The following is a 24,345-nucleotide window of genomic DNA, read 5'->3' on the forward strand; positions in this document are numbered from 1 at the left end:
CCTTCCACTTTGTAGATCGAATTATTCCTTGCATGAACCGTTTAGGGTCTTATGCTCGGATTATAATTCCCTCTACCATATTATATCCAACACTAATTCTCTTCCTCTTATTAAATTATTAATCCTTACACATCTTTCAAGTAATTAGTAATTGTAGTGGTATTTGTATTTTGATTGCATGCTTAGTTTCTTAGTAAGTTTAGTGCTAATTTTCCTCGAATGTTAGTCTAATAGCTATCTTTCTTGCATGTTCGAGTTTGGTTCGGCTACGCACCGCGCGTCATGCGGCAGCGCCCCTCGGTCGGTTGGGCGGGAGAAGGGATGCGTTTTGCCTGGGATCCGCGCGTAACAGCCTTCTGCTGGTGTCACACGGGCCACTTGACGGTGCAGTAACTGCATCGCCTCTTGAAAGATGCAGTCATTGCATGTCAACGTCCAAATTAAGAAAGGCCCGCATTATGACACATTATGAGCATTATGACACTTTTAAAAGTGACATAGCACCCACTGAATAAACAGTTTCTGCTTTTCTTTTAACGTTTTTTTTGCTCACACTGGACATTTACATTTTTACATTTACATTTACAAATAAGAACGCACGGATTGGGTTAGGTTACTGATATGACAATTATGCTTTATTGGTATCTTAGAGCTATCTTACGCTACTTCGCCTCCTGGGCTGGTTCGACAATTAGGTTCTCCTCTCCGTTCTTGGTAAGCGCGACCTACTCTGGACCCCCCAAGGCGTCTCCAAGCGTGGCTCCGCCGGCTCTGACAACTGGGGCTAGTGATTCTTGGCACGTAGCCCAAATCCGCCACTCAGTCGGCGCCTGACGCGTTCGCTCTCACTCGACGCAATTTGGCTTTTCGGCCCGATCGCAGTTCGCCTCCTATAGGATGCACTTCAAGCGTCGCGTTGTTGGTTCAAGGGGTAGGGGCCTTTGGCTCTTGGCTTTAGGCTCGAGTCCGCCTCTCAATCCTCACGCAACGTGTTCGCTTTCCAAAGTTTTTCCCTTCGTTCACTCTCACTGCTTGTTGCGCACTTTTCACTCTTGATGTCTCCTCTCTGGCTGACTGTCTTCGCTCATCGTCGCAGCCTTCCTCTTATAGGCTCGCTTCAACGCGGGCAACGCGGCCGCCTGGCTCCAACGGCATTTCCGCCATGCGGTGCCCGTATTTTTCCATCGGCGTTTCCTTCATTCTCTACTCGCTTCATAACGGGACCTGGCTGGTGGCCTGATCTCATGACCATATTTGGTCATGCGCTGGACCACTGCCGGCCCGATCCCGTCATCCCGCTGCTCTCTCTCCGGGGTCCTCTCCTCTCATCGTGGATCTCCGGGAGAGCTCCCTTCGGGAATTCGCCGCATCCGGATATCATCGAATCTTGTTAATCTTGTTAACGAACCTTTAAAACAATGCTAATGCCGGCAGCATTCATCATTCTGAGGAACTCGAATTGTCCTAATTGTGTCCGAATTGTGTTACAAACGATGTATATTTAATTGATTCATTATTAAAAAACACATGTAGCGCCATTTGGCTTATAATTTGTATTAGAATAAGATTGGGATCGAATTTGATGAAGTCTAGTGTAAGTTAGGCTAGGGCAAAGCGGGAGCGCAATAAAAGCTCGCTCTCTCGCTCTTGTCGAATTCGCCCCGCTTTGCCACAGTAGGTACGATAGGCTTAAACGAAATTGTTTGAATACGCACGCACTTATTAGTTTTTCGTCGTAAAATACATTAATTTGCAGCCACCCAAAGTTTTCGGTCTTTTATATTTAGAAAAACTATTCTAAAATTTCATGGCGCCCCCGGGTGGACTCGCAAATTAAAAGTATTAATTAAAAGTGGAAGGCAAAAGTGACAGTGACACGAGTGAAAAATAAATACAATTTATCAACCAACATATGTGTTGCGTGACCTTCCATCCATGGCGGCGATTATTAGTTATTTGATCTTAATTATGAAGTCTAGTGTAAGTTAGGCTAGGGCAAAGCGGGAGCGCAATAAAAGCTCGCTCCTGGCGAATTCGCCCCGCTTTGCCACCGTAGGTTAGCTAGAGTAAGAAATTTGAATTGTGAAAAAAAAGATAGTTGTTCGCTAAAATTGAAATAGATCGAGCGTATCCATTTTCGCCCCGCCGAATAAATAATTAAATTACAGCCACCCAAAGTTTTCGGTTAATTTCGTTAGAAAAACTCTTCTAGTTTTTCATGGCGCCCCCGGGTGGACTGTAAAGTTAATTATAGGCAACAACAATAAGTGACAGTGACACAAGAAATTGCAGTATATGCAAACATATTCGTTGCCCGCGTCGTGGTGTGTGTGTCAATCAGCAATCAATTTGCATAATATCATCGCGTCGGTCGCGCCAAGAATAATTTTTGTGAAAATTTCTGCTACCACCGAGGGATGCCCTGCGATAAAGCCAGGAAAGTAGCAGTTGGATTCAAAGATCCAAAAGAGGAATCAGAGGTATTTGTGCAGAAAATTGAAGGCTGAGCAAAAGACATTCATATCTCTCTTTGAGGTGTCTTGTGCTGAAAACATTGCACATCGCCTTCAATTCTAGGCACAGACGTATGATATACATATAGTAGAGCTTGATTGCATGCATTTTATTAGTAATTGCATAAATATAACTAAACACACATAAATACATACATATCGACACATACAGACATATGTGAACCGCCATTTAGACGCAACAGTTATATGTACATACATCTATCGTTTACTGCAATCACCTCCCCCCCCACCCTTTATTTTGTTCTACCTTTCTCGTCGTTAGAACCTCACAAGAAAGTTTGTTCGTTCGTTCACCCAAGCCACGGCGTATAGAAAGTAAGTATCCACACATACATACAAGCAGCAGCACCGGTGCATTATTTCGTTTTCGCTTTCGCTTCTCCACTGCTGCTTGCGTTGTATTTGTTGGGAGAATTTTCGTTGCCGCTCTTGAGCTTAACGGTGCGCCAAGTGACACGCTACTTTGTATCTAACGGGTATATTGTTTTCGAACGTCACTTGCCACTACTCTTCCCTTGATACCTCGTGCCTCGACATTCAATTAAAATTCGTTTTCGATTATCGTTCTCGTTCAAACATTTAAAAAAAAAATAATAATAATAAATAAATAAATTGAAATAATAGTGGTTTGTTGCGTAAAATCTACATACACATATATTAGGGCAGAAAACAGTAAATCCACTCTTGAAGACTTAAAGATTAAGCACAAAAGTCGAGTGAAAAGCATTCGCCGCTTAGAGGATCGATAAGATCAAGGGTCGATTCCTTTGCAATTACCGGAGTTACAATGTAGATTAGATTGTTTGAATGCTTCAATTGAAAAGGCGAACCATTTGCAGGAGCAAATCGAGGACATAACAGGTGATGATGCATATGCAACCGAGTTGTAAGTGCTGACGATTGTCACCAAGGGAAAGATAATGTCGCTTATCGCCGCCTTTGATGCAGCAAGCGAGACCAAGCCAGTGTCTTCTTCAGCCCCAACTCATGCTAGACTTCCGAAATTGGCATTACCCACATTTAGTGGTATACACTCGGAGTTCAAAAATTTCATTAGCCTTTTGAGAGACTACTCCATAGCGACAACAGCATACCGGCGATCGAAAAATTTAATCATTTGATTTCGTGCCTCTCTGATGAAGCATTAGGAACAATAAAGGCGTTCCAAGTCACCGAGGCAAATTATGAAAAGGCCATGGCTGGCCTAAAACGAGTATATGACAACGATTACTTGATTTTCACGAATAATATTTCCACATTGTTCAATCTGCCGAGAATATCGCATCAATCTGCATCATCTCTAAGAAATCTAATCGATACTGTTTCGTCGATTTACGGATCGTTACTGTCGATCGGAGATGATACAAAAATTTCGAATGCAAAGCTCATTCATCTCGTTTTAAACAGAGTCGACCCAGTGACGAAACAAAAGTGGGATGAACTTACTTATGAGAAGTTGCCGCTTTGGTCCGACTTTGAGAAAGTCTTGAATCGTCGATACCAGCATCTGTCTGCTGAAAAATCGACCAAGCCAAGGCAAGACAAAGTCATGCCAAGCAAGCAACATAATCGCAGTTCATTTGCTTGTTCTTCCACTTCCACCAACAGTAGAACTCAGCAAACTTGTAGCTACTGCAATTCAGGAGACCATGTAGTGTCAAATTGCCCTCCATTTTCGCGTCTCTCGGTGATGCAAAGGTTTGAGTTAGCCAAGTCGGCATCCTTATGCATTAATTGTCTGCGAAAAGGCCACGCTGTTGTAAAATGCAAAGCCAATAAATGTCGAGTGTACAGCCGCTCACATCATACATTATTGCATTGATACACAGTGTCGGCTAATAGTCTCGCGTTGCCACCACCCCAAGAGAGTCCTTCTCCTCCATCAAATCAGAATCAACCTTCCACGTCACATGTTCTGCATGCGACAGCGTTGGACAGGGTAATTCTGGCTACGTCGATCGTAAGCGTCCGAACTAAGAGCGGTGAACACATTCTGGCCAGAGCTCTGCTCGACTCTGGATCACAAACAAATTTCATTACCGAGGACCTCGCTAATCGCTTACAGATCCGTAGAGAGGAGTCCTGTATTAACTTGCTTGGAATTGGTGACTCTTATTCTCAAGTAAAGGATAAAATACACACAGTGGTGAAGTCGCGAATAAATGGTAGTGAGTTCTTCTTTGATTTTTGGATCCTGAAATCAATTTCAGGTTATCACCCTGACCAGTCAGTGAATGTGACTGACTGGCGAATCCCAGAGAACCTACCACTGGCAGACCCTTATTTCTACAAGCCACAAAGAATAGATATGCTAATTGGAGCAGAATCGTTCTTTGAATTATTAGCTGTTGGTCAAATTAAACAAGGTCCTGACTTTCCAACTCTTCAGAAAACCCTTCTTGGTTGGGTTGTGTCGGGAAAATATGTTTCCAGGAGTTCTGCTCCTCAAATTACAAACAGTTTGAGTTGCACTGAAGAGTTGCTAGTATCCATCGATAGGACCTTGAAAAAGTTTTGGTCACTGGAAGAAATGCCATCTACCAAGAAAATTGCCACACCTGAGCACAAGCTATGTGAAGAACACTATCGTAAGACAACTCAGGTACTATCATCAGGTCGGTTCGAAGTAAGGCTCCCGTTTAAATCGGATCCAAATTGTTTAGGCAACTCCTTTGAGGTTGCGAAACGGCGGTTTTTGTCGCTTGAAAAACGATTGCATCGTGACCCTGAGTTGAAGAAAATGTACTTGGAAATCATGGAAGAGTACCTCTCCTTAGGTCATATGCCTCCTACTGACAATACGATTCCTTCTACTCCACACTACGAATCCCTCATCAGTGTGTTCTGAGGCCCCAAAGTACGTCTACCAAGCTCCGAGTCGTGTTCGATGCTTCGTCCAAGACGTCCTCACAGGTGGCCTTAAATGATATTCTGATGGTGGGACCTACCATTCAAGAGGAATTATACTCGACACTGCTCCGTTTCCGTCTGCACAGGTTTGCCCTGACTGCTGATGTTAAAAAGATGTATCGCCAAGTGATGGTGAACGAAGCGGATCGGCAGTTTCAGCTCATAGTGTGGAGAAGAATCCTTGAGATTCTACAAGCTCAACACTGTAACCTATGGGACTGGACCAGCCCCATTCTTAGCTATCCGGTGTTTGAAAAGGTTGAGTGAGTCTGCGAAGCTCTCATTCCCTAGAGCTGCTAACGTTATTGGGTCCGACTTTTACGTCGATGACTTGTTGACTGGTGCTGCATGCGTAGAGGAGCTAAGGGCAATTAAGTCCGAAGTGTCTCAGGTTCTTCAGACCGCAGGGTTTGAGTTGACTAAGTGGTTTTCAAACTCACCCGAGATCACCGCATCTGAGAGCACAGCCAAACCCATAACAATTTCGGATTCAGAGTCGACAAAGGCGTTAGGAATCTCATGGTTACCTACTGACGATGCCTTTAAGTTCAAAATTGACAATTCAGTTATGGGTCTCCGAGCGACAAAACGGAACATACTATCGGTGACATCAAAGTTGTTTGACCCCCTTGGTTTGTTAAGTCATATCGTCATAAAAGGCAAGATCCTATTGCAGGAGCTTTGGCTTAACAAACTAGATTGGGATGAGTCGATCCCGCAGCATTTGGAAACAGCACGGAATAAGTTGAAAAATACACTCTCTCAATTGGAAGACATATCCATATCTCGGTTTGTGTATTCCGATCCGATGTCACCGGTTCAAATACATGCCTTTGCTGACGCCTCCATGAGAGCCTATGGAGCGTTCGTCTATATACGTAGCAGAACTGCAGAAGGTTTAAAAATATCATTGTTGACTTCGAAATCCAAAGTAGCGCCGCTCAAGACCAAAACGCTCCCAAGGCTTGAGTTATGTGCTGCTCACCTTCTCGCAGATCTCTGTCACAGAATCAAGCCCGTATTAAACGTGCCCATTGAACGAGTCGTTTATTGGTCGGATTCAGAGGTAACTCTTCATTGGATCCGGTCTCATCCATCGTCGTTGTCGACTTTCGTTTCAAATAGAGTGGCTGAGATTCAAGAGCGGTCAGATGATGCTACGTGGCGGCATGTACCCACGAAACAGAACCCAGCAGATATTGTCTCAAGAGGTTGTGACGTCGTCGAAATCGTTCAGTCAATTTGGTTCGAAGGACCATCATTTCTGAAAGAGGAAGAAGAAAACTGGCCCAAGAACGCTCATTTCGAACACTCCGATGATCTTCAGCTGGAAAAGAGGAAGACTGCGGTCGGGCTGACCGCGGCTGTGCGAAGTTCGGAGCTGTAAGATGTCATCGAGGGATTCTCGTCACACCTCAAACTGCTTAGAGTGTTCGTGTATGTGTTCCGCTTTATAAGAAAATGTAAAGACCCAAGCCTAAATTTCGAAAAAACTATCTCACCAACCGAATACAATGAAGCCTTTTATAAAATTGTCGAAATCGTCCAGCATCACGAGTATCAAGGAGAAATCGAAAAGGTTAGGAAAGGATCTACAATTGGTCCTAGTCTTCAGCGGTTGAACCCATTCATCCATGAAGACACAGGGACTTGGTGCAACTTTTCGTTGTTGCGAGTGGGGGGGCGACTAGCCAAAGCTCCTATATCATACGATGCCAAGTTTCCTCTGCTTTTGACTAAGCGCTCGCAATTCGTGCGAAGCTATATTCGTCATCTGCACCATTCGAATTTTCCTGTCGGCCCACGAGCACTTGTGAGCATCCTTCGACAGAGCGTTTGGATAGTGAACGCTCAGGAGGTCTGCCGTCAGACCGTTCGATGTTTTAAATGCAAGCCTCGATTGTTGACGCAACTCATGGGGAATTTACCCGCAGATCGACTCCGTGCTCTCCGCCCATTTTCAATTTGCGGCGTTGATTTTTGTTGACCAGTGCACACGACATTGAAAATTCGCGGAAGGCCCCCATACAAGTCATACATTGCGCTTTTTGTTTGTTTTGCTTCCAAGGCGTTTCACCTAGAAATAGTTTCCGATCTAACCACTGACTGTTTTTTGTTGGCTTTCCAAAGGTTCGTCGGGCGCCGAGGATATCCCCAAGTCGTCCATTGCGACAACGGGATGAACTTCGTCGGAGCGAGCCGCCATCTCAGCGCTTTGCGGATCAGGCTCAAGGAGCAGGGAGACGCAATTCGCGACTTCGCGTCAAAAAACGGATGCGAATTTGCGTTCATACCGCCGCGAGCTCCTCACATGGGAGGGCTATGGGAGGCAGGTGTAAAAACTGCCAAGAGCCTACTCCTACGGGCGGTAGGCAGTGCGCCCCTAACCGCCGAAGAGCTCGCCACAGTCCTCGTCGGCATCGAGGCCATAATAAACTCGAGGCCGCTGGGAGCCATCAGCCAAGATCCAAGCGACAGGCGGGTCGCTCATCGCCCCCCCAGCACTGCGGACTCCGGACCAGGAGAGTCTCAGTTGCTTGCGGCGATGGCGACTTGTCTCGTCAGTCAGGCAAGCGTTTTGGCAGCGATGGTCCCGCGAATATGTCCTGGGGCTGCAAATTCGGGGCAAATGGCACCAGCGGCAACCGAACCTCGAGGAAGGAGACCTCGTCATCGTGGCCGAGGACAATCTGCCGCCTCAGGAGTGGCTCGTGGGGAGGGTCATCGCCACCCACGAAGGAGAGGACGGCATGTTCAGGGTCGTCGAAATAAGGACTAGCACTGGAGCGGTTTTTTGGCGGGCCATACACAAGTTGGCGCCGCTCCCAATGTGTTGAAGCCGATGCAGTTGAACGCCTGCCGGGGCACCGGGGCCGGTGTTGCGTGACCTTCCATCCATGGCGGCGATTATTAGTTATTTGATCTTAATTATGAAGTCTAGTGTAAGTTAGGCTAGGGCAAAGCGGGAGCGCAATAAAAGCTCGCTCTCTCGCTCCTGGCGAATTCGCCCCGCTTTGCCACCGTAGGTTAGCTAGAGTAAGAAATTTGAATTGTGAAAAAAAAGATAGTTGTTCGCTAAAATTGAAATAGATCGAGCGTATCCATTTTCGCCCCGCCGAATAAATAATTAAATTACAGCCACCCAAAGTTTTCGGTTAATTTCGTTAGAAAAACTCTTCTAGTTTTTCATGGCGCCCCCGGGTGGACTGTAAAGTTAATTATAGGCAACAACAATAAGTGACAGTGACACAAGAAATTGCAGTATATGCAAACATATTCGTTGCCCGCGTCGTGGTGTGTGTGTCAATCAGCAATCAATTTGCATAATATCATCGCGTCGGTCGCGCCAAGAATAATTTTTGTGAAAATTTCTGCTACCACCGAGGGATGCCCTGCGATAAAGCCAGGAAAGTAGCAGTTGGATTCAAAGATCCAAAAGAGGAATCAGAGGTATTTGTGCAGAAAATTGAAGGCTGAGCAAAAGACATTCATATCTCTCTTTGAGGTGTCTTGTGCTGAAAACATTGCACATCGCCTTCAATTCTAGGCACAGACGTATGATATACATATAGTAGAGCTTGATTGCATGCATTTTATTAGTAATTGCATAAATATAACTAAACACACATAAATACATACATATCGACACATACAGACATATGTGAACCGCCATTTGGACGCAACAGTTATATGTACATACATCTATCGTTTACTGCAATCACCTCCCCCCCCACCCTTTATTTTGTTCTACCTTTCTCGTCGTTAGAACCTCACAAGAAAGTTTGTTCGTTCGTTCACCCAAGCCACGGCGTATAGAAAGTAAGTATCCACACATACATACAAGCTGCAGCACCGGTGCATTATTTCGTTTTCGCTTTCGCTTCTCCACTGCTGCTTGCGTTGTATTTGTTGGGAGAATTTTCGTTGCCGCTCTTGAGCTTAACGGTGCGCCAAGTGACACGCTACTTTGTATCTAACGGGTATATTGTTTTCGAACGTCACTTGCCACTACTCTTCCCTTGATACCTCGTGCCTCGACATTCAATTAAAATTCGTTTTCGATTATCGATCTCGTTCAAACATTTAAAACATTCAGTTGAAAAGGCGAACCATTTGCAGGAGCAAATCGAGGACATAACAGGTGATGATGCGTATGCAGCCGAGTTGTAAGTGCTGACGATTGTCACCAAGGGAAAGATAATGTCGCTTATCGCCGCCTTTGATGCAGCAAGCGAGACGAAGCCAGTGTCTTCTTCAGCCCCAACTCATGCTAGACTTCCGAAATTGGCATTACCCACATTTAGTGGTATACACTCGGAGTTCAAAAATTTCATTAGCCTTTTGAGAGACTACTCCATAGCGACAACAGCATACCGGCGATCGAAAAATTTAATCATTTGATTTCGTGCCTCTCTGATGAAGCATTAGGAACAATAAAGGCGTTCCAAGTCACCGAGGCAAATTATGAAAAGGCCATGGCTGGCCTAAAACGAGTATATGACAACGATTACTTGATTTTCACGAATAATATTTCCACATTGTTCAATCTGCCGAGAATATCGCATCAATCTGCATCATCTCTAAGAAATCTAATCGATACTGTTTCGTCGATTTACGGATCGTTACTGTCGATCGGAGATGATACAAAAATTTCGAATGCAAAGCTCATTCATCTCGTTTTAAACAGAGTCGACCCAGTGACGAAACAAAAGTGGGATGAACTTACTTATGAGAAGTTGCCGCTTTGGTCCGACTTTGAGAAAGTCTTGAATCGTCGATACCAGCATCTGTCTGCTGAAAAATCGACCAAGCCAAGGCAAGACAAAGTCATGCCAAGCAAGCAACATAATCGCAGTTCATTTGCTTGTTCTTCCACTTCCACCAACAGTAGAACTCAGCAAACTTGTAGCTACTGCAATTCAGGAGACCATGTAGTGTCAAATTGCCCTCCATTTTCGCGTCTCTCGGTGATGCAAAGGTTTGAGTCAGCCAAGTCGGCATCCTTATGCATTAATTGTCTGCGAAAAGGCCACGCTGTTGTAAAATGCAAAGCCAATAAATGTCGAGTGTACAGCCGCTCACATCATACATTATTGCATCGATACACAGTGTCGGCTAATAGTCTCGCGTTGCCACCACCCCAAGAGAGTCCTTCTCCTCCATCAAATCAGAATCAACCTTCCACGTAACATGTTCTGCATGCGACAGCGTTGGACAGGGTAATTCTGGCTACGTCGATCGTAAGCGTCCGAACTAAGAGCGGTGAATCTTTCGTATCTTTCGTAGTGATCAGACGTGTTTTTGTTTTGCGCTCCGCATTTTTTCCTTTTGTTTTGAATAAACAGCCGGTGTTTTCATAACTAAATTCTAAATTTACTTCCTAACCAGACAACAATCTGGAAACCTATTCTATTACGCGAGTGCATGCCTTTTGATTTGTGTTAAAACATTATTTAACTTTTTATTTTTCGGCGTCGGCTTGTGCTTGTGCTTGTGTTTGTGTTGTTGCAGTGAGTGAGTACGCATTACATTGCATTGCAGTCCGCTCTCGTCTGGTAGCTTTTGTTGTTTTATCACTCTCTCGCTATCACCTCAACTTCAATAACTGTTCTTTCTCTCTCGCTCTTTAAACTTTCTGAGCAATAGCGCTCTCTGCCTAGTAGCTCTCGCTATAACCGCTCTCCACGCTGCTCTCTTTTTTTTTACCAATTCCGCTTTGAGCGTTGTCTGGCACATTGGTCTGATACCAATTTGTTTTGCAAATAAAAGTATATATATAAATAAATAATAAAATAAAATGGAATACGCTGTGGTCTGTGCCAAAAAAAGCTGTAAGAAGCAGATCACCCACGATCAGCCGAATGTCCCCTGCTGGCTCTGCGACAGCGTAGTGCACGCAAAATGCGCTGGATTTTCTGGCCTCGTGAGTGATGCTATAGCCAAACGTAATGGCTTGCATTACAGTTGCGAGGCATGCCGTGCGGTGGAGAATGACATGGTGGCTTTCATGAGGCAGACGCGGAGTGGCTTTAAGGAGCTGACCGTTGGTTTTAAAAACCAATACGATCGGCTCCTAGCCATGGAGGCTCAGTTTAGCGGTTTAAAACTGCTGAATGAGTCTCCGAGGCGCAAAAAGGTCACTCCGCGGGATCTGCAATTGCCAACCGTCACTCAGCCGTGCGCCGCCGAAAAACTGACTCCGACCACTCCAAGTGTGCAGCAGTTGATCTCGTTTGCCACTCCAAGGGCAACGACAGCTGCTGGCGACGCAGATTCGGTAGCCGAATTCATCGCCTCGGAGAATGTGCAGCCAAGTACGTCTGCAGCGTCCGTGTCCGTGGTGTCCGCCAGTTCGCTAGTTGTCCCGTCTATACCGATCCCACCAGTAAATAGACGTTCCGGACCTCCGGATATTGCCACCACAGGTACTAGGCCTGTGGTGACTAAACCACTGGTGGGAGTCCCACCAAAACGACAAGTTTTTGTTTCACGGCTGGCCCCTGACCTCACATCTAATGATGTAATTGCTTTTATTCAAAGCAAAATAAAAGCCGTGGGTTTAAAGGTGGAGAAATTTAACTTCTCTTATGCCAGGGAGATAGCCTCGTTTAAGATAAGCATCTCCCCAACTCAATTTGACACCATTTGCTCCGCCAAATTTTGGCCGGAGCATTTGGTGGTGAAGGAGTTTAAGGCTAAGAAGAAGAATAGGCCCCCCATATCCCTTCCAAACCTTTCCAGTGTGCCACCCTCAACCTCAACCTCAACTTCCTCTTCCTCAACTTCCCGTCTCGCTTCCACCTTTCCAAAAAACTAACTTCTCTTTTAGTAACCTATCAGAATGTAAGAGGCTTGCGTAGTAAGCTCAGCATTCTTTTCCGGGATAGTGTTGCATTTGCTTCCCACGTTATTGTGTTTACTGAAACCTGGTTAAAGCCGGACATTCTTAGTTCCGAGGTTTTGGCAGGTCGGTACACAACTTTTAGAAAGGACCGTTCGTCTCGACGGGCAGGGGGGGTTCTAATTGCAGTGGACTCTTACTTCACGTCGGAACACTTCACAGTCCAAGTTCAACAGGAACTGGAATTCCTGTGTGTAAAACTGATTCTTCCCGCTTTCGCTATATTCATTACTTGCTCGTATATCCCACCTTCTTCGGATATTTCAATTTATGAGCAACACTTGTCCGCTTTAACCGCTGTTTCTTCCTCGCTATCTGATAAAGATCGTATGATAGTTCTTGGTGACTTCAACTTGCCAGGAACTGTTTGGTCTTCGGTAAACGAGTCTAGTATCCTAGTGCCCATGTCACGACATGACTTTGTTGACGGCTTGCTTGACCTATCCCTGTCTCAAGTCAACCATGTGAATAATTCCTTGGGTCGATTGCTTGATCTGTGCTTTGTATCGGATCCGACCATAGTGTTGTTAACCCGAGCCCTTCCGCTCACTATACCTGAAGACGCCTACCACCCTACTTTCGAGGTGTCGCTAGATATAGGACCAACTGTATTGGATCGGTCGAGTAGGCTGCCCGAACGTGTCCGCTGCTTTCGTAAAGCCGAGTTTGCGAAGCTTAATAACCTCATTAGGGATTTTGATTGGTCCGCTTTGTACTTGTGCACTGATATCATAAAAGGCACAAACATTTTTTACAATGCTCTTGGCACATTTTTCGATTCTTGTGTCCCGCTTTCTTGTCCGACTAGATCTGGAAAACCCCCTTGGTTTACCAAAGAGTTATCCAGTCTAAAAAACTTAAAATCAAGACTATATAAAAAATTTCAAGAAGTGGGTTCTCCTACTTCTCACTCTCGCTATGTATTAGCTCGGTCAAACTTTTCAGTTCTTAATGCTCAATGCTATAAGAACTACCTATCTCGATGCAGGATACGTTTTTCTCAGGACCCTAAACAGTTTTACAGCTTCGTAAACAGTAAGCGTAGAACGTCCGCACACCCATCCTCGCTATCATTTTGTAATACGTCGGCAAATAATGATCAGGCAATTGCCGATCTTTTTGCCCAATTCTTCCAAACCACCTATTCTGAGGAAAGCTACTCTGGTCACCCGTACCCATACGGTTTACCGAGGTCGAACGGCATTTTCAGTCCCTTGTTAAATGAATGTTCCCTACTTCATGATCTTCGACTAGTTAAGCCGGTGTTTTCACCGGGTCCAGACGGGGTTCCAGGTTGTGTACTCAGGTACTGCGCCGAGGCTCTGTGTGGACCTTTGGTTAAACTATTCACCCTATCCATTGATTCTTCTTGCTTCCCCCCGATCTGGAAGGAATCGTTTATAATTCCTCTCCATAAAAAAGGTAGCAAGTCTGATGCAAAAAATTATAGAGGTATAGCAAAGTTATCCGCTATTCCTAAAATGTTTGAGAAGGTTTTAACTCCGCACTTGCAACATCTCTGCAAGTCACTTATATCTCCAACTCAGCATGGATTTATAAGGCGGCGATCAACCACCACGAACTTGTTAGAGTTTACCTCTTTCATTATTAAAGGCTTTCAAGGTAACTTACAGACGGATGTTATTTACACCGACTTTAGTAAAGCATTCGACTCTGTAAACCATTCCCTTTTAGCGCATAAACTTGACCTTTTAGGGTTTCCGCCCAACCTCCTGAGATGGATTTCTAGCTATCTTTGTTCTAGGTCTCAAAGAGTCCTCTTCAAAAACTCCCTCTCTTTCCCAGTAAAGGTTTCTTCGGGAGTACCACAAGGCAGCCATCTAGGCCCCTTACTCTTCACACTCTTTATTAATGACTTACCTTCAGTATTAACATACTCTCGAGTACTTATGTATGCGGATGATGTTAAACTCTGTGTCCAGTACAAGGACATTTCATTTCATCCTCGCTTGCAATCCGATCTCAATAACTTTCAGTCATGGTGTTGTGCAAACTTGTTACACCTTAATGCCTCGAAATGCAAAGTTATGACATTTCATCGTTCTAGCCCTTTGTTGGCTCCTTACACCCTATTTGGTGGTTCTCTTGAGAGAATTACCCTGGTGGATGATCTGGGTGTTATGTTAGACCCCAAGTTAAAGTTTTCCGAACACATTTCTACCATGGTAAATAAGGCCATGAGCGTGCTTGGGTTTATAAAGAGGTGGTCAAAGGAATTTGACGACCCCTATATAACAAAGACTCTCTATACCTCGCTTGTTCGTCCGATCTTAGAATACGGCTCCTGTGTATGGTGCCCTCAGTACAAAGTACACCAGGACCGTATAGAATCAGTACAGAAAAACTTTTTACTCTTTGCTCTGCGGGGCCTTAACTGGGATGCGGGTGTAAGACTCCCATCTTACTCTAGTAGACTACTATTAGTAAACCTCCCATCCTTAGTTAACCGTAGAAAAATGCTTGGTGTGATATTTATGCACAACTTGATCAGGGGTGACATAGACAGCCCTGATCTGTTGAGCCGCATAAACTTCACGATTCCTATTAGACTGACTAGAAATTTTATACCGTTGTTCCTTCCACTTTGTAGATCGAATTATTCCTTGCATGAACCGTTTAGGGTCTTATGCTCGGATTATAATTCCCTCTACCATATTATATCCACCACTAATTCTCTTCCTCTTATTAAATTATTAATCCTTACACACCTTTCTATTAATTAGTAACTGTAGTGGTATTTGTACTTTGATTGCATGCTTAGTTTCTTAGTAAGTTTAGTACTAATTTTCCTCGAATGTTAGTCTAATAGCTATATTTCTTGCATGTTCGCGTTTGGTTCGGCTACGCACCGCGCGTCATGCGGCAGCGCCCCTCGGTCGGTTGGGCGGGAGGAGGGCTGCGTTTTGCCTGGGATCCGCGCGTAACAGCCTTCTGCTGGTGTCACACGGGCCACTTGACGGTGCAGTAACTGCATCGCCTCTTGAAAGATGCAGTCATTGCATGTCAACGTCCACATATATAAAAAAAAAAAAAAAACACATTCTGGCCAGAGCTCTGCTCGACTCTGGATCACAAACAAATTTCATTACCGAGGACCTCGCTAATCGCTTACAGATCCGTAGAGAGGAGTCCTGTATTAACTTGCTTGGAATTGGTGACTCTTATTCTCAAGTAAAGGATAAAATACACACAGTGGTGAAGTCGCGAATAAATGGTAGTGAGTTCTTCTTTGATTTTTGGATCCTGAAATCAATTTCAGGTTATCACCCTGACCAGTCAGTGAATGTGACTGACTGGCGAATCCCAGAGAACCTACCACTGGCAGACCCTTATTTCTACAAGCCACAAAGAATAGATATGCTAATTGGAGCAGAATCGTTCTTTGAATTATTAGCTGTTGGTCAAATTAAACAAGGTCCTGACTTTCCAACTCTTCAGAAAACCCTTCTTGGTTGGGTTGTGTCGGGAAAATATGTTTCCAGGAGTTCTGCTCCTCAAATTACAAACAGTTTGAGTTGCACTGAAGAGTTGCTAGTATCCATCGATAGGACCTTGAAAAAGTTTTGGTCACTGGAAGAAATGCCATCTACCAAGAAAATTGCCACACCTGAGCACAAGCTATGTGAAGAACACTATCGTAAGACAACTCAGGTACTATCATCAGGTCGGTTCGAAGTAAGGCTCCCGTTTAAATCGGATCCAAATTGTTTAGGCAACTCCTTTGAGGTTGCGAAACGGCGGTTTTTGTCGCTTGAAAAACGATTGCATCGTGACCCTGAGTTGAAGAAAATGTACTTGGAAATCATGGAAGAGTACCTCTCCTTAGGTCATATGCCTCCTACTGACAATACGATTCCTTCTACTCCACACTACGAATCCCTCATCAGTGTGTTCTGAGGCCCCAAAGTACGTCTACCAAGCTCCGAGTCGTGTTCGATGCTTCGTCCAAGACGTCCTCACAGGTGGCCTTAAATGATATTCTGATGGTGGGACCTACCATTCAAGAGGAATTATACTCGACACTGCTCCGTTTCCGTCTGCACAGGTTTGCCCTGACTGCTGATGTTAAAAAGATGTATCGCCAAGTGATGGTGAACGAAGCGGATCGGCAGTTTCAGCTCATAGTGTGGAGAAGAGACCCTTCTGAATCCTTGAGATTCTACAAGCTCAACACTGTAACCTATGGGACTGGACCAGCCCCATTCTTAGCTATCCGGTGTTTGAAAAGGTTGAGTGAGTCTGCGAAGCTCTCATTCCCTAGAGCTGCTAACGTTATTGGGTCCGACTTTTACGTCGATGACTTGTTGACTGGTGCTGCATGCGTAGAGGAGCTAAGGGCAATTAAGTCCGAAGTGTCTCAGGTTCTTCAGACCGCAGGGTTTGAGTTGACTAAGTGGTTTTCAAACTCACCCGAGATCACCGCATCTGAGAGCACAGCCAAACCCATAACAATTTCGGATTCAGAGTCGACAAAGGCGTTAGGAATCTCATGGTTACCTACTGCCGATGCCTTTAAGTTCAAAATTGACAATTCAGTTATGGGTCTCCGAGCGACAAAACGGAACATACTATCGGTGACATCAAAGTTGTTTGACCCCCTTGGTTTGTTAAGTCCTATCGTCATAAAAGGCAAGATCCTATTGCAGGAGCTTTGGCTTAACAAACTAGATTGGGATGAGTCGATCCCGCAGCATTTGGAAACAGCACGGAATAAGTTGAAAAATACACTCTCTCAATTGGAAGACATATCCATATCTCGGTTTGTGTATTCCGATCCGATGTCACCGGTTCAAATACATGCCTTTGCTGACGCCTCCATGAGAGCCTATGGAGCGTGCGTCTATATACGTAGCAGAACTGCAGAAGGTTTAAAAATATCATTGTTGACTTCGAAATCCAAAGTAGCGCCGCTCAAGACCAAAACGCTCCCAAGGCTTGAGTTATGTGCTGCTCACCTTCTCGCAGATCTCTGTCACAGAATCAAGCCCGTATTAAACGTGCCCATTGAACGAGTCGTTTATTGGTCGGATTCAGAGGTAACTCTTCATTGGATCCGGTCTCATCCATCGTCGTTGTCGACTTTCGTTTCAAATAGAGTGGCTGAGATTCAAGAGCGGTCAGATGATGCTACGTGGCGGCATGTACCCACGAAACAGAACCCAGCAGATATTGTCTCAAGAGGTTGTGACGTCGTCGAAATCGTTCAGTCAATTTGGTTCGAAGGACCATCATTTCTGAAAGAGGAAGAAGAAAACTGGCCCAAGAACGCTCATTTCGAACACTCCGATGATCTTCAGCTGGAAGAGAGGAAGACTGCGGTCGGGCTGACCGCGGCTGTGCGAAGTTCGGAGCTGTAAGATGTCATCGAGGGATTCTCGTCACACCTCAAACTGCTTAGAGTGTTCGTGTATGTGTTCCGCTTTATAAGAAAATGTAAAGACCCAAGCCTAAATTTCGAAAAAACTATCTCACCAACCGAATACAATGAAGCCTTTTATAAAATTGTCGAAATCGTCCAGCATCACGAGTATCAAGGAGAAATCGAAAAGGTTAGGAAAGGATCTACAATTGGTCCTAGTCTTCAGCGGTTGAACCCATTCATCCATGAAGACACAGGGACTTGGTGCAACTTTTCGTTGTTGCGAGTGGGGGGGCGACTAGCCAAAGCTCCTATATCATACGATGCCAAGTTTCCTCTGCTTTTGACTAAGCGCTCGCAATTCGTGCGAAGCTATATTCGTCATCTGCACCATTCGAATTTTCCTGTCGGCCCACGAGCACTTGTGAGCATCCTTCGACAGAGCGTTTGGATAGTGAACGCTCAGGAGGTCTGCCGTCAGACCGTTCGATGTTTTAAATGCAAGCCTCGATTGTTGACGCAACTCATGGGGAATTTACCCGCAGATCGACTCCGTGCTCTCCGCCCATTTTCAATTTGCGGCGTTGATTTTTGTTGACCAGTGCACACGACATTGAAAATTCGCGGAAGGCCCCCATACAAGTCATACATTGCGCTTTTTGTTTGTTTTGCTTCCAAGGCGTTTCACCTAGAAATAGTTTCCGATCTAACCACTGACTGTTTTTTGTTGGCTTTCCAAAGGTTCGTCGGGCGCCGAGGATATCCCCAAGTCGTCCATTGCGACAACGGGATGAACTTCGTCGGAGCGAGCCGCCATCTCAGCGCTTTGCGGATCAGGCTCAAGGAGCAGGGAGACGCAATTCGCGACTTCGCGTCAAAAAACGGATGCGAATTTGCGTTCATACCGCCGCGAGCTCCTCACATGGGAGGGCTATGGGAGGCAGGTGTAAAAACTGCCAAGAGCCTACTCCTACGGGCGGTGGGCAGTGCGCCCCTAACCGCCGAAGAGCTCGCCACAGTCCTCGTCGGCATCGAGGCCATAATAAACTCGAGGCCGCTGGGAGCCATCAGCCAAGATCCAAGCGACGGCGAGGCCCTAACACCCGGGCACCTGCTGACAGGCGGGTCGCTCATCGCCCCCCCAGCACTGCGGACTCCGGACCAGGAGAGTCTCAGTTGCTTGCGGCGATGGCGACTTGTCTCGTCAGTCAGGCAAGCGTTTTGGCAGCGATGGTCCCGCGAATATGTCCTGGGGCTGCAAATTCGGGGCAAATGGCACCAGCGGCAACCGAACCTCGAGGAAGGAGACCTCGTCATCGTGGCCGAGGACAATCTGCCGCCTCAGGAGTGGCTCGTGGGGAGGGTCATCGCCACCCACGAAGGAGAGGACGGCATGTTCAGGGTCGTCGAAATAAGGACTAGCACTGGAGCGGTTTTTTGGCGGGCCATACACAAGTTGGCGCCGCTCCCAATGTGTTGAAGCCGATGCAGTTGAACGCCTGCCGGGGCACCGGGGCCGGTGTTGCGTGACCTTCCATCCATGGCGGCGATTATTAGTTATTTGATCTTAATTATGAAGTCTAGTGTAAGTTAGGCTAGGGCAAAGCGGGAGCGCAATAAAAGCTCGCTCTCTCGCTCCTGGCGAATTCGCCCCGCTTTGCCACCGTAGGTTAGCTAGAGTAAGAAATTTGAATTGTGAAAAAAAAGATAGTTGTTCGCTAAAATTGAAATAGATCGAGCGTATCCATTTTCGCCCCGCCGAATAAATAATTAAATTACAGCCACCCAAAGTTTTCGGTTAATTTCGTTAGAAAAACTCTTCTAATTTTTCAATATGTATGTATGTACATATTTACATATGCCCAAATCTAAGTTGCCAAATTGACCGCGACGTTTGTGCAAGAAAACAGCAAACAAACTGAAAATAACCGCGTCGGTCGTGCAATACCCTGTCTGCAGCTACATAAATACATATATCAAAGGAGAGCCAAGTGGAAGCATCCAGCACCAGAAGAGGAGAGTACATCACCTGGATTTTCCGATCTGATAAAGAGGTATCTGTGCAAAAATTGAAAGCTCGAGTGAAGACGCAAAGATTAAAAAACTCGCAATTATTGTCTTGTGCTGAAACAATTGCACCTCGCTTTCAATTCTTGGCACATACGTATGACATAGTAGAGCTAGATTTTCATGCTGTAGTTAGAGCTGAGCATACATATATTAATACATATACATACACCTAACCATCTTGGACGCAACACATATATGTAACTCATTTAACTGCAATCGCTGTCACCCCTTCCCCCTTTCTCGTTTTCGTTGTGTCAAATATACATATTTATAGTTGGGTCGTTGGCCAAGCACGCATACCAATACGCAGCTGCAGCGGTGAATTTTTCGTTTCGCTTTCGCTCATCACCGTTGCTTATTGCTGTTCTTTTTCTTTGGCGCGCTTGATCCAAACCAAACACCAAGTGACGCGCTACCCTGTTTTCGTCGGGTATATTCGTTTGGTGTCAGCTATCAATTAGGACATAGTCGTGCTTCGCAAATATCGTCCTTGAAGAGCTGAAGAAAAAGCGCAAAGGCATTCGTTTATTAGCGGACCGTTTAGAAGCGTGGGATATTCCGCTGGTTTTGACGGAGCTCGAGTGCAGACTCGAAACGCTGATGCGTAGCATTGACACGGCACGCGAACTTCAAATTAATGACTCTCATTTGCGCCTTGCAGACAGCTGATGAGACAAAACCTGCAGTACCAGCTTATGGTGGCCCAACTCGTGCTCGCCTTCCGAAGTTAGCACTGCCGCAGTTCAGCGGCCACTTTTCGGACTTTAAAAACTTCATAGGTTTATTTGAGACTCTGGTTCACAATAACGAAAGCATTCCAATTATCGAAAAGTTCAACCATTTGCTTTCGTGTCTCTCTGGTGAAGCGTTGGGAACAGTTAGGGCTTTCCAAGTAACCGAGACCAACTATGAGAAAGCAATGGCTAGCTTAAAACGGGTCTACGATAATGATTGTCTGATCTGTAAAAATCACATTGATGCCCTATTTAGTCTTCCCAAAATGACCCAGCAATCAGCATCGTCCTTAAGGAACCTTAGCGATACCGCCTCATCCATATATGGTTCATTGTTGTCGATAGGCGATGATAAAAAGATCTCAAATGCGATGATTATTCATCTCGTCTTGAGCAGAGTCGATCCGGTGACCAATGAGAAATGGGAAGAACAGCTCGATTATGAGAAGCTGCCACTTTGGGCTGACTGTAAAAAGTTGCTTAATCGCAGACATCAGCATCTTTCCGCCGAAAATTCGGACAAACCAAAGCAGGAGCAGAAAGCTGTGCCAAGCAAGCCGCATAGTCGGAGCTCATTCGCGTGTTCTACCGCGAACACCAAAAACCAACAATGCAGCTACTGCAATGCGAAAGGCCATTTGTTGACAGATTGCAGTCCATTTGGTCGGCTGGCAGTAATGCAAAGGTTCGAATTCGCTAAAACTGCATCCCTGTGCATCAATTGTCTGCAACAAGGCCACTCTGTAGTACGATGGAAAGCTAAGAAGTGTCGAGTGTGTGGCTGCTCACACCATACCTTATTGCATAGGTACACAGTGGCGAATAAAAGTCTGGCGTTACCATCACCCCCAGAGAATTCTTCTCCTCCTCCCAATCAGAATCAACCTTCCACTTCGCATGCTCTCCATGCGACAGCTATGGATAGAGTTATTCTGGCTACGTCGATCGTAAGCGTCCGAACAAATAATGGTGAACATGTTTTATAACTGAGGACTTAGCACAGCGCTTACAGATCCGTAGGGAGGAGTCGTGTATCAACTTGCTTGGTATTGGTGAATCCAATTCACAAGTCAAAAAAAAGATACATACGGTGGTGAAGTCGCGAATTACTGGTAGTGAGTTTTCGGTCGATTTCTGGATTTTAAGGTCCATTTCGGGGTATCACCCTGATCAAACACTTAACTTGAGTGACTGGAAAACTTGCAGACCCATATTTCTTCAGAAGATAGATATGTTGATAGGTGCAGAAACATTTTTCGAACTTTTACTGTTGGTCAAATTAGACAAGACAATCCAGACTCGGCTGGATTGTGTCGGGCAGATACACTCCAAAGGTGACTGCCACCCAAGAAGCGAGGAATTGTTTGAGTTGTCGAGAAGAGTCACTGGAAGAATTGCCGTCTTCTCAAAAGTCTTTATCTCCTGAACACAAGTTATGTGAAGAGCATTATATAAGGACTACTCAGGTCGTGCCTTCTGGTCGGTTTGAAGTAAAACTGCCGTTCAAATCAGATCCCAGTATCTTAGGCAACTCCTTTGAAGTGGCTAAACGGCGGTTTTTATAGCTTGAAAAAAGATTGTCTCGTGACCCCGAGTTACAGGAAATGTACTTGGAGTTCATGGAAGAGTACCTCTACTTGGGTCACATGTCTACCACAGACAACACAATCCCTAAAACTCCACATTATTTCATTCCACATCAGTGTGTGTTGAGGCCCGAAAGCACGTCGACCAAGCTCCGTGTCGTTTTCGATGCGTCTTGTAAAACGTCCTCTCAGGTGGCCTTAAACGACATCTTGATGGTCGGTCCTACGATACGATGAGCTGTATTCGACATTGCTCCGATTCAGACTACACAGGTACGCCTTGACAGCTGATGTCAAGAAGATGTATCGCCAAGTCTGGGTCGCTGATGCGGATAGACAATTCCAGCTCATAGTGTGGAGAAGAGACCCGTCTGAGTCCTTGAGAATATACCAGCTCAACACCGTAACATATGGGACAGGACCAGCCCCAATTTTGGCTATTCGGTGTTTGAAGAGGTTGAGTGAGTCTGCAAAACTCTCATTCCCTAAAGCTGCTGAAGTTATTGACTCCGACTTCTATGTCGATGACATGTTGACTGGTGCTGGTTGCGTAAAGGAGCTAAAGACAATTAAGTCTGATGTGGCTCAGGTTCTTCAAACTGCTGGGTTTGAATTGACTAAATGGTTTTCTAACTCACCTGAGGTCACCGCATCCGAGAGCACAGTTAAACCGATAACGATCTCGGACTCAGAGTCAACTAAGGCTTTAGGAATATCGTGGCTGCCACACGATGACGTCTTTAAGTTCCAAATTTACACGTCAGTTATGGGTCTCCGAGCGACAAAACGGAACATATTATCGGTGACATCAAAGCTGTTTGACCCCCTTGGCTTGTTAAGTCCTTTAGTAATTAAGGGAAAGATCCTACTGCAGGAGCTTTGGCTTAACAAGCTAGATTGGGATGAGTCAATTCCAATGAACTTGGAAACAGCATGGAACTTATTAAAAGAATCCTTGCGTCAGTTGGAGAAGATTACCATGCCTCGTTTTGTGCATACTGATCCCATGTCACCGATTCAAGTACATGCCTTTGCCGACGGATCCATGAGAGCTTATGGAGCCTGCGTCTATATCCGTAGAAAGACTGCAGAAGGTTTCGAGGTCTCCTTGTTGACTGCAAAGTCGAAAGTAGCGCCGCTCAAGACGAAAACGCTCCCAAGGCTTGAGTTATATGCCGCTCACCTTCTTGCAGACCCTTGTCACCGAATCAAATCGCTACTCAAGGTTCCAATTGAAAAAATAATATACTGGTCAGATTCAGAAATTACTCTTCATTGGATCCGATCCCACCCTTCGTCGTTGTCAACATTCGTTGCGAACCGAGTAGCGCAGATTCAAGAGTGTCAAGTGTGTCAAGTGAAGCTACGTGGCATGTGCCAACAAAACAGAACCCAGCAGACATATTTTCGAGAGGTTGTGGCGTAGAGGAAATCGTGCAGTCGATCTGGTTTGGTGAACCAGCGTTCCTTAAGTTTGAAGAAGAGAGCTGGCCCAGAAATCCACACTTCGAGCTTTCCGAAGAAGAGCTACAGATGGAAAGTCGGAAGAAATCGGTCGGACTGACCGTCGCGGCCAAGCCAAATTATTTAGTGGATTTAATCGAGGGATACTCGTCACACCTCAAACTGCTAAGAGTGTTCGTTTTCGTGTTCCGCTTCATCCGAAAATGCAAAGACAAAAGTCTCAACTTTGAGAAAATTCCGTCATCCGTAGAATACGACGAGGCGTTTCTAAAAATAGTCGAAATAACGCAGAAAAATGAGTCTCAAGAAGATATTGAAAGGGTTCGTAAAGGCACCAAGTTAGGCCCCAGTCTTCAGCGTTTGAATCCCTTCATCCATGAAGAGGCTGGGACTTGGTGCTCTTTTTCGTTGTTGCGAGTTGGGGGGCGACTAGTTAACGCTCCTTTGTCATATAATGCCAAGTTTCCTTTGTTATTGACAAAATGCTCGCAGTTTGTGCAGACAAACGTTCGCCATCTGCATCAAACGAATTTTCATGCCGGCCCACGAGCACTCGTGAGTATCCTTAGACAGCGTATTCGTGCATTCGTTGCTTTAAATGCAAGCCTCTGCTCCAGACCCAAATGATGGGCAACTTACCCGCAGACCGGCTCCGTGCTCTCCGCCCATTTTCAGTATGTGGCGTTGATTTTTGTGGCCCAGTCTATACGACTCTGAAAATTCATGGAAGGCCGCCTTATAAGTCGTACATGGCGTTATTTGTCTG

At 45.4% G+C, this 24,345-nt stretch overlaps 2 protein-coding genes across 2 annotated transcripts; both read left to right on the forward strand.

Moving 5' to 3' along the window:
- The first annotated feature begins 2,207 nt into the window (after nucleotides 1–2,207).
- On the forward strand, nucleotides 2,208–8,576 carry LOC117188213. Its single transcript, XM_033391710.1, has 2 exons — nucleotides 2,208–2,480; nucleotides 7,575–8,576. Exons 1-2 carry the CDS (start codon nucleotides 2,418–2,420, stop codon nucleotides 8,214–8,216), a joined length of 705 nt encoding a protein of 234 aa, XP_033247601.1. The 5' UTR covers nucleotides 2,208–2,417; the 3' UTR covers nucleotides 8,217–8,576.
- Nucleotides 8,577–8,675: 99 nt separating this feature from the next.
- Nucleotides 8,676–19,500, forward strand: LOC117188214. The gene is made up of 2 exons (XM_033391711.1): nucleotides 8,676–8,894; nucleotides 18,467–19,500. Exon 2 carries the CDS (start codon nucleotides 18,516–18,518, stop codon nucleotides 19,203–19,205), a length of 690 nt encoding a protein of 229 aa, XP_033247602.1. The 5' UTR covers nucleotides 8,676–8,894; nucleotides 18,467–18,515; the 3' UTR covers nucleotides 19,206–19,500.
- Nucleotides 19,501–24,345: the final 4,845 nt, after the last annotated feature.

This window comes from Drosophila miranda, chromosome 3 (genome assembly GCF_003369915.1).
Source record: "Drosophila miranda strain MSH22 chromosome 3, D.miranda_PacBio2.1, whole genome shotgun sequence".
NCBI lineage: Eukaryota > Metazoa > Arthropoda > Insecta > Diptera > Drosophilidae > Drosophila > Drosophila miranda.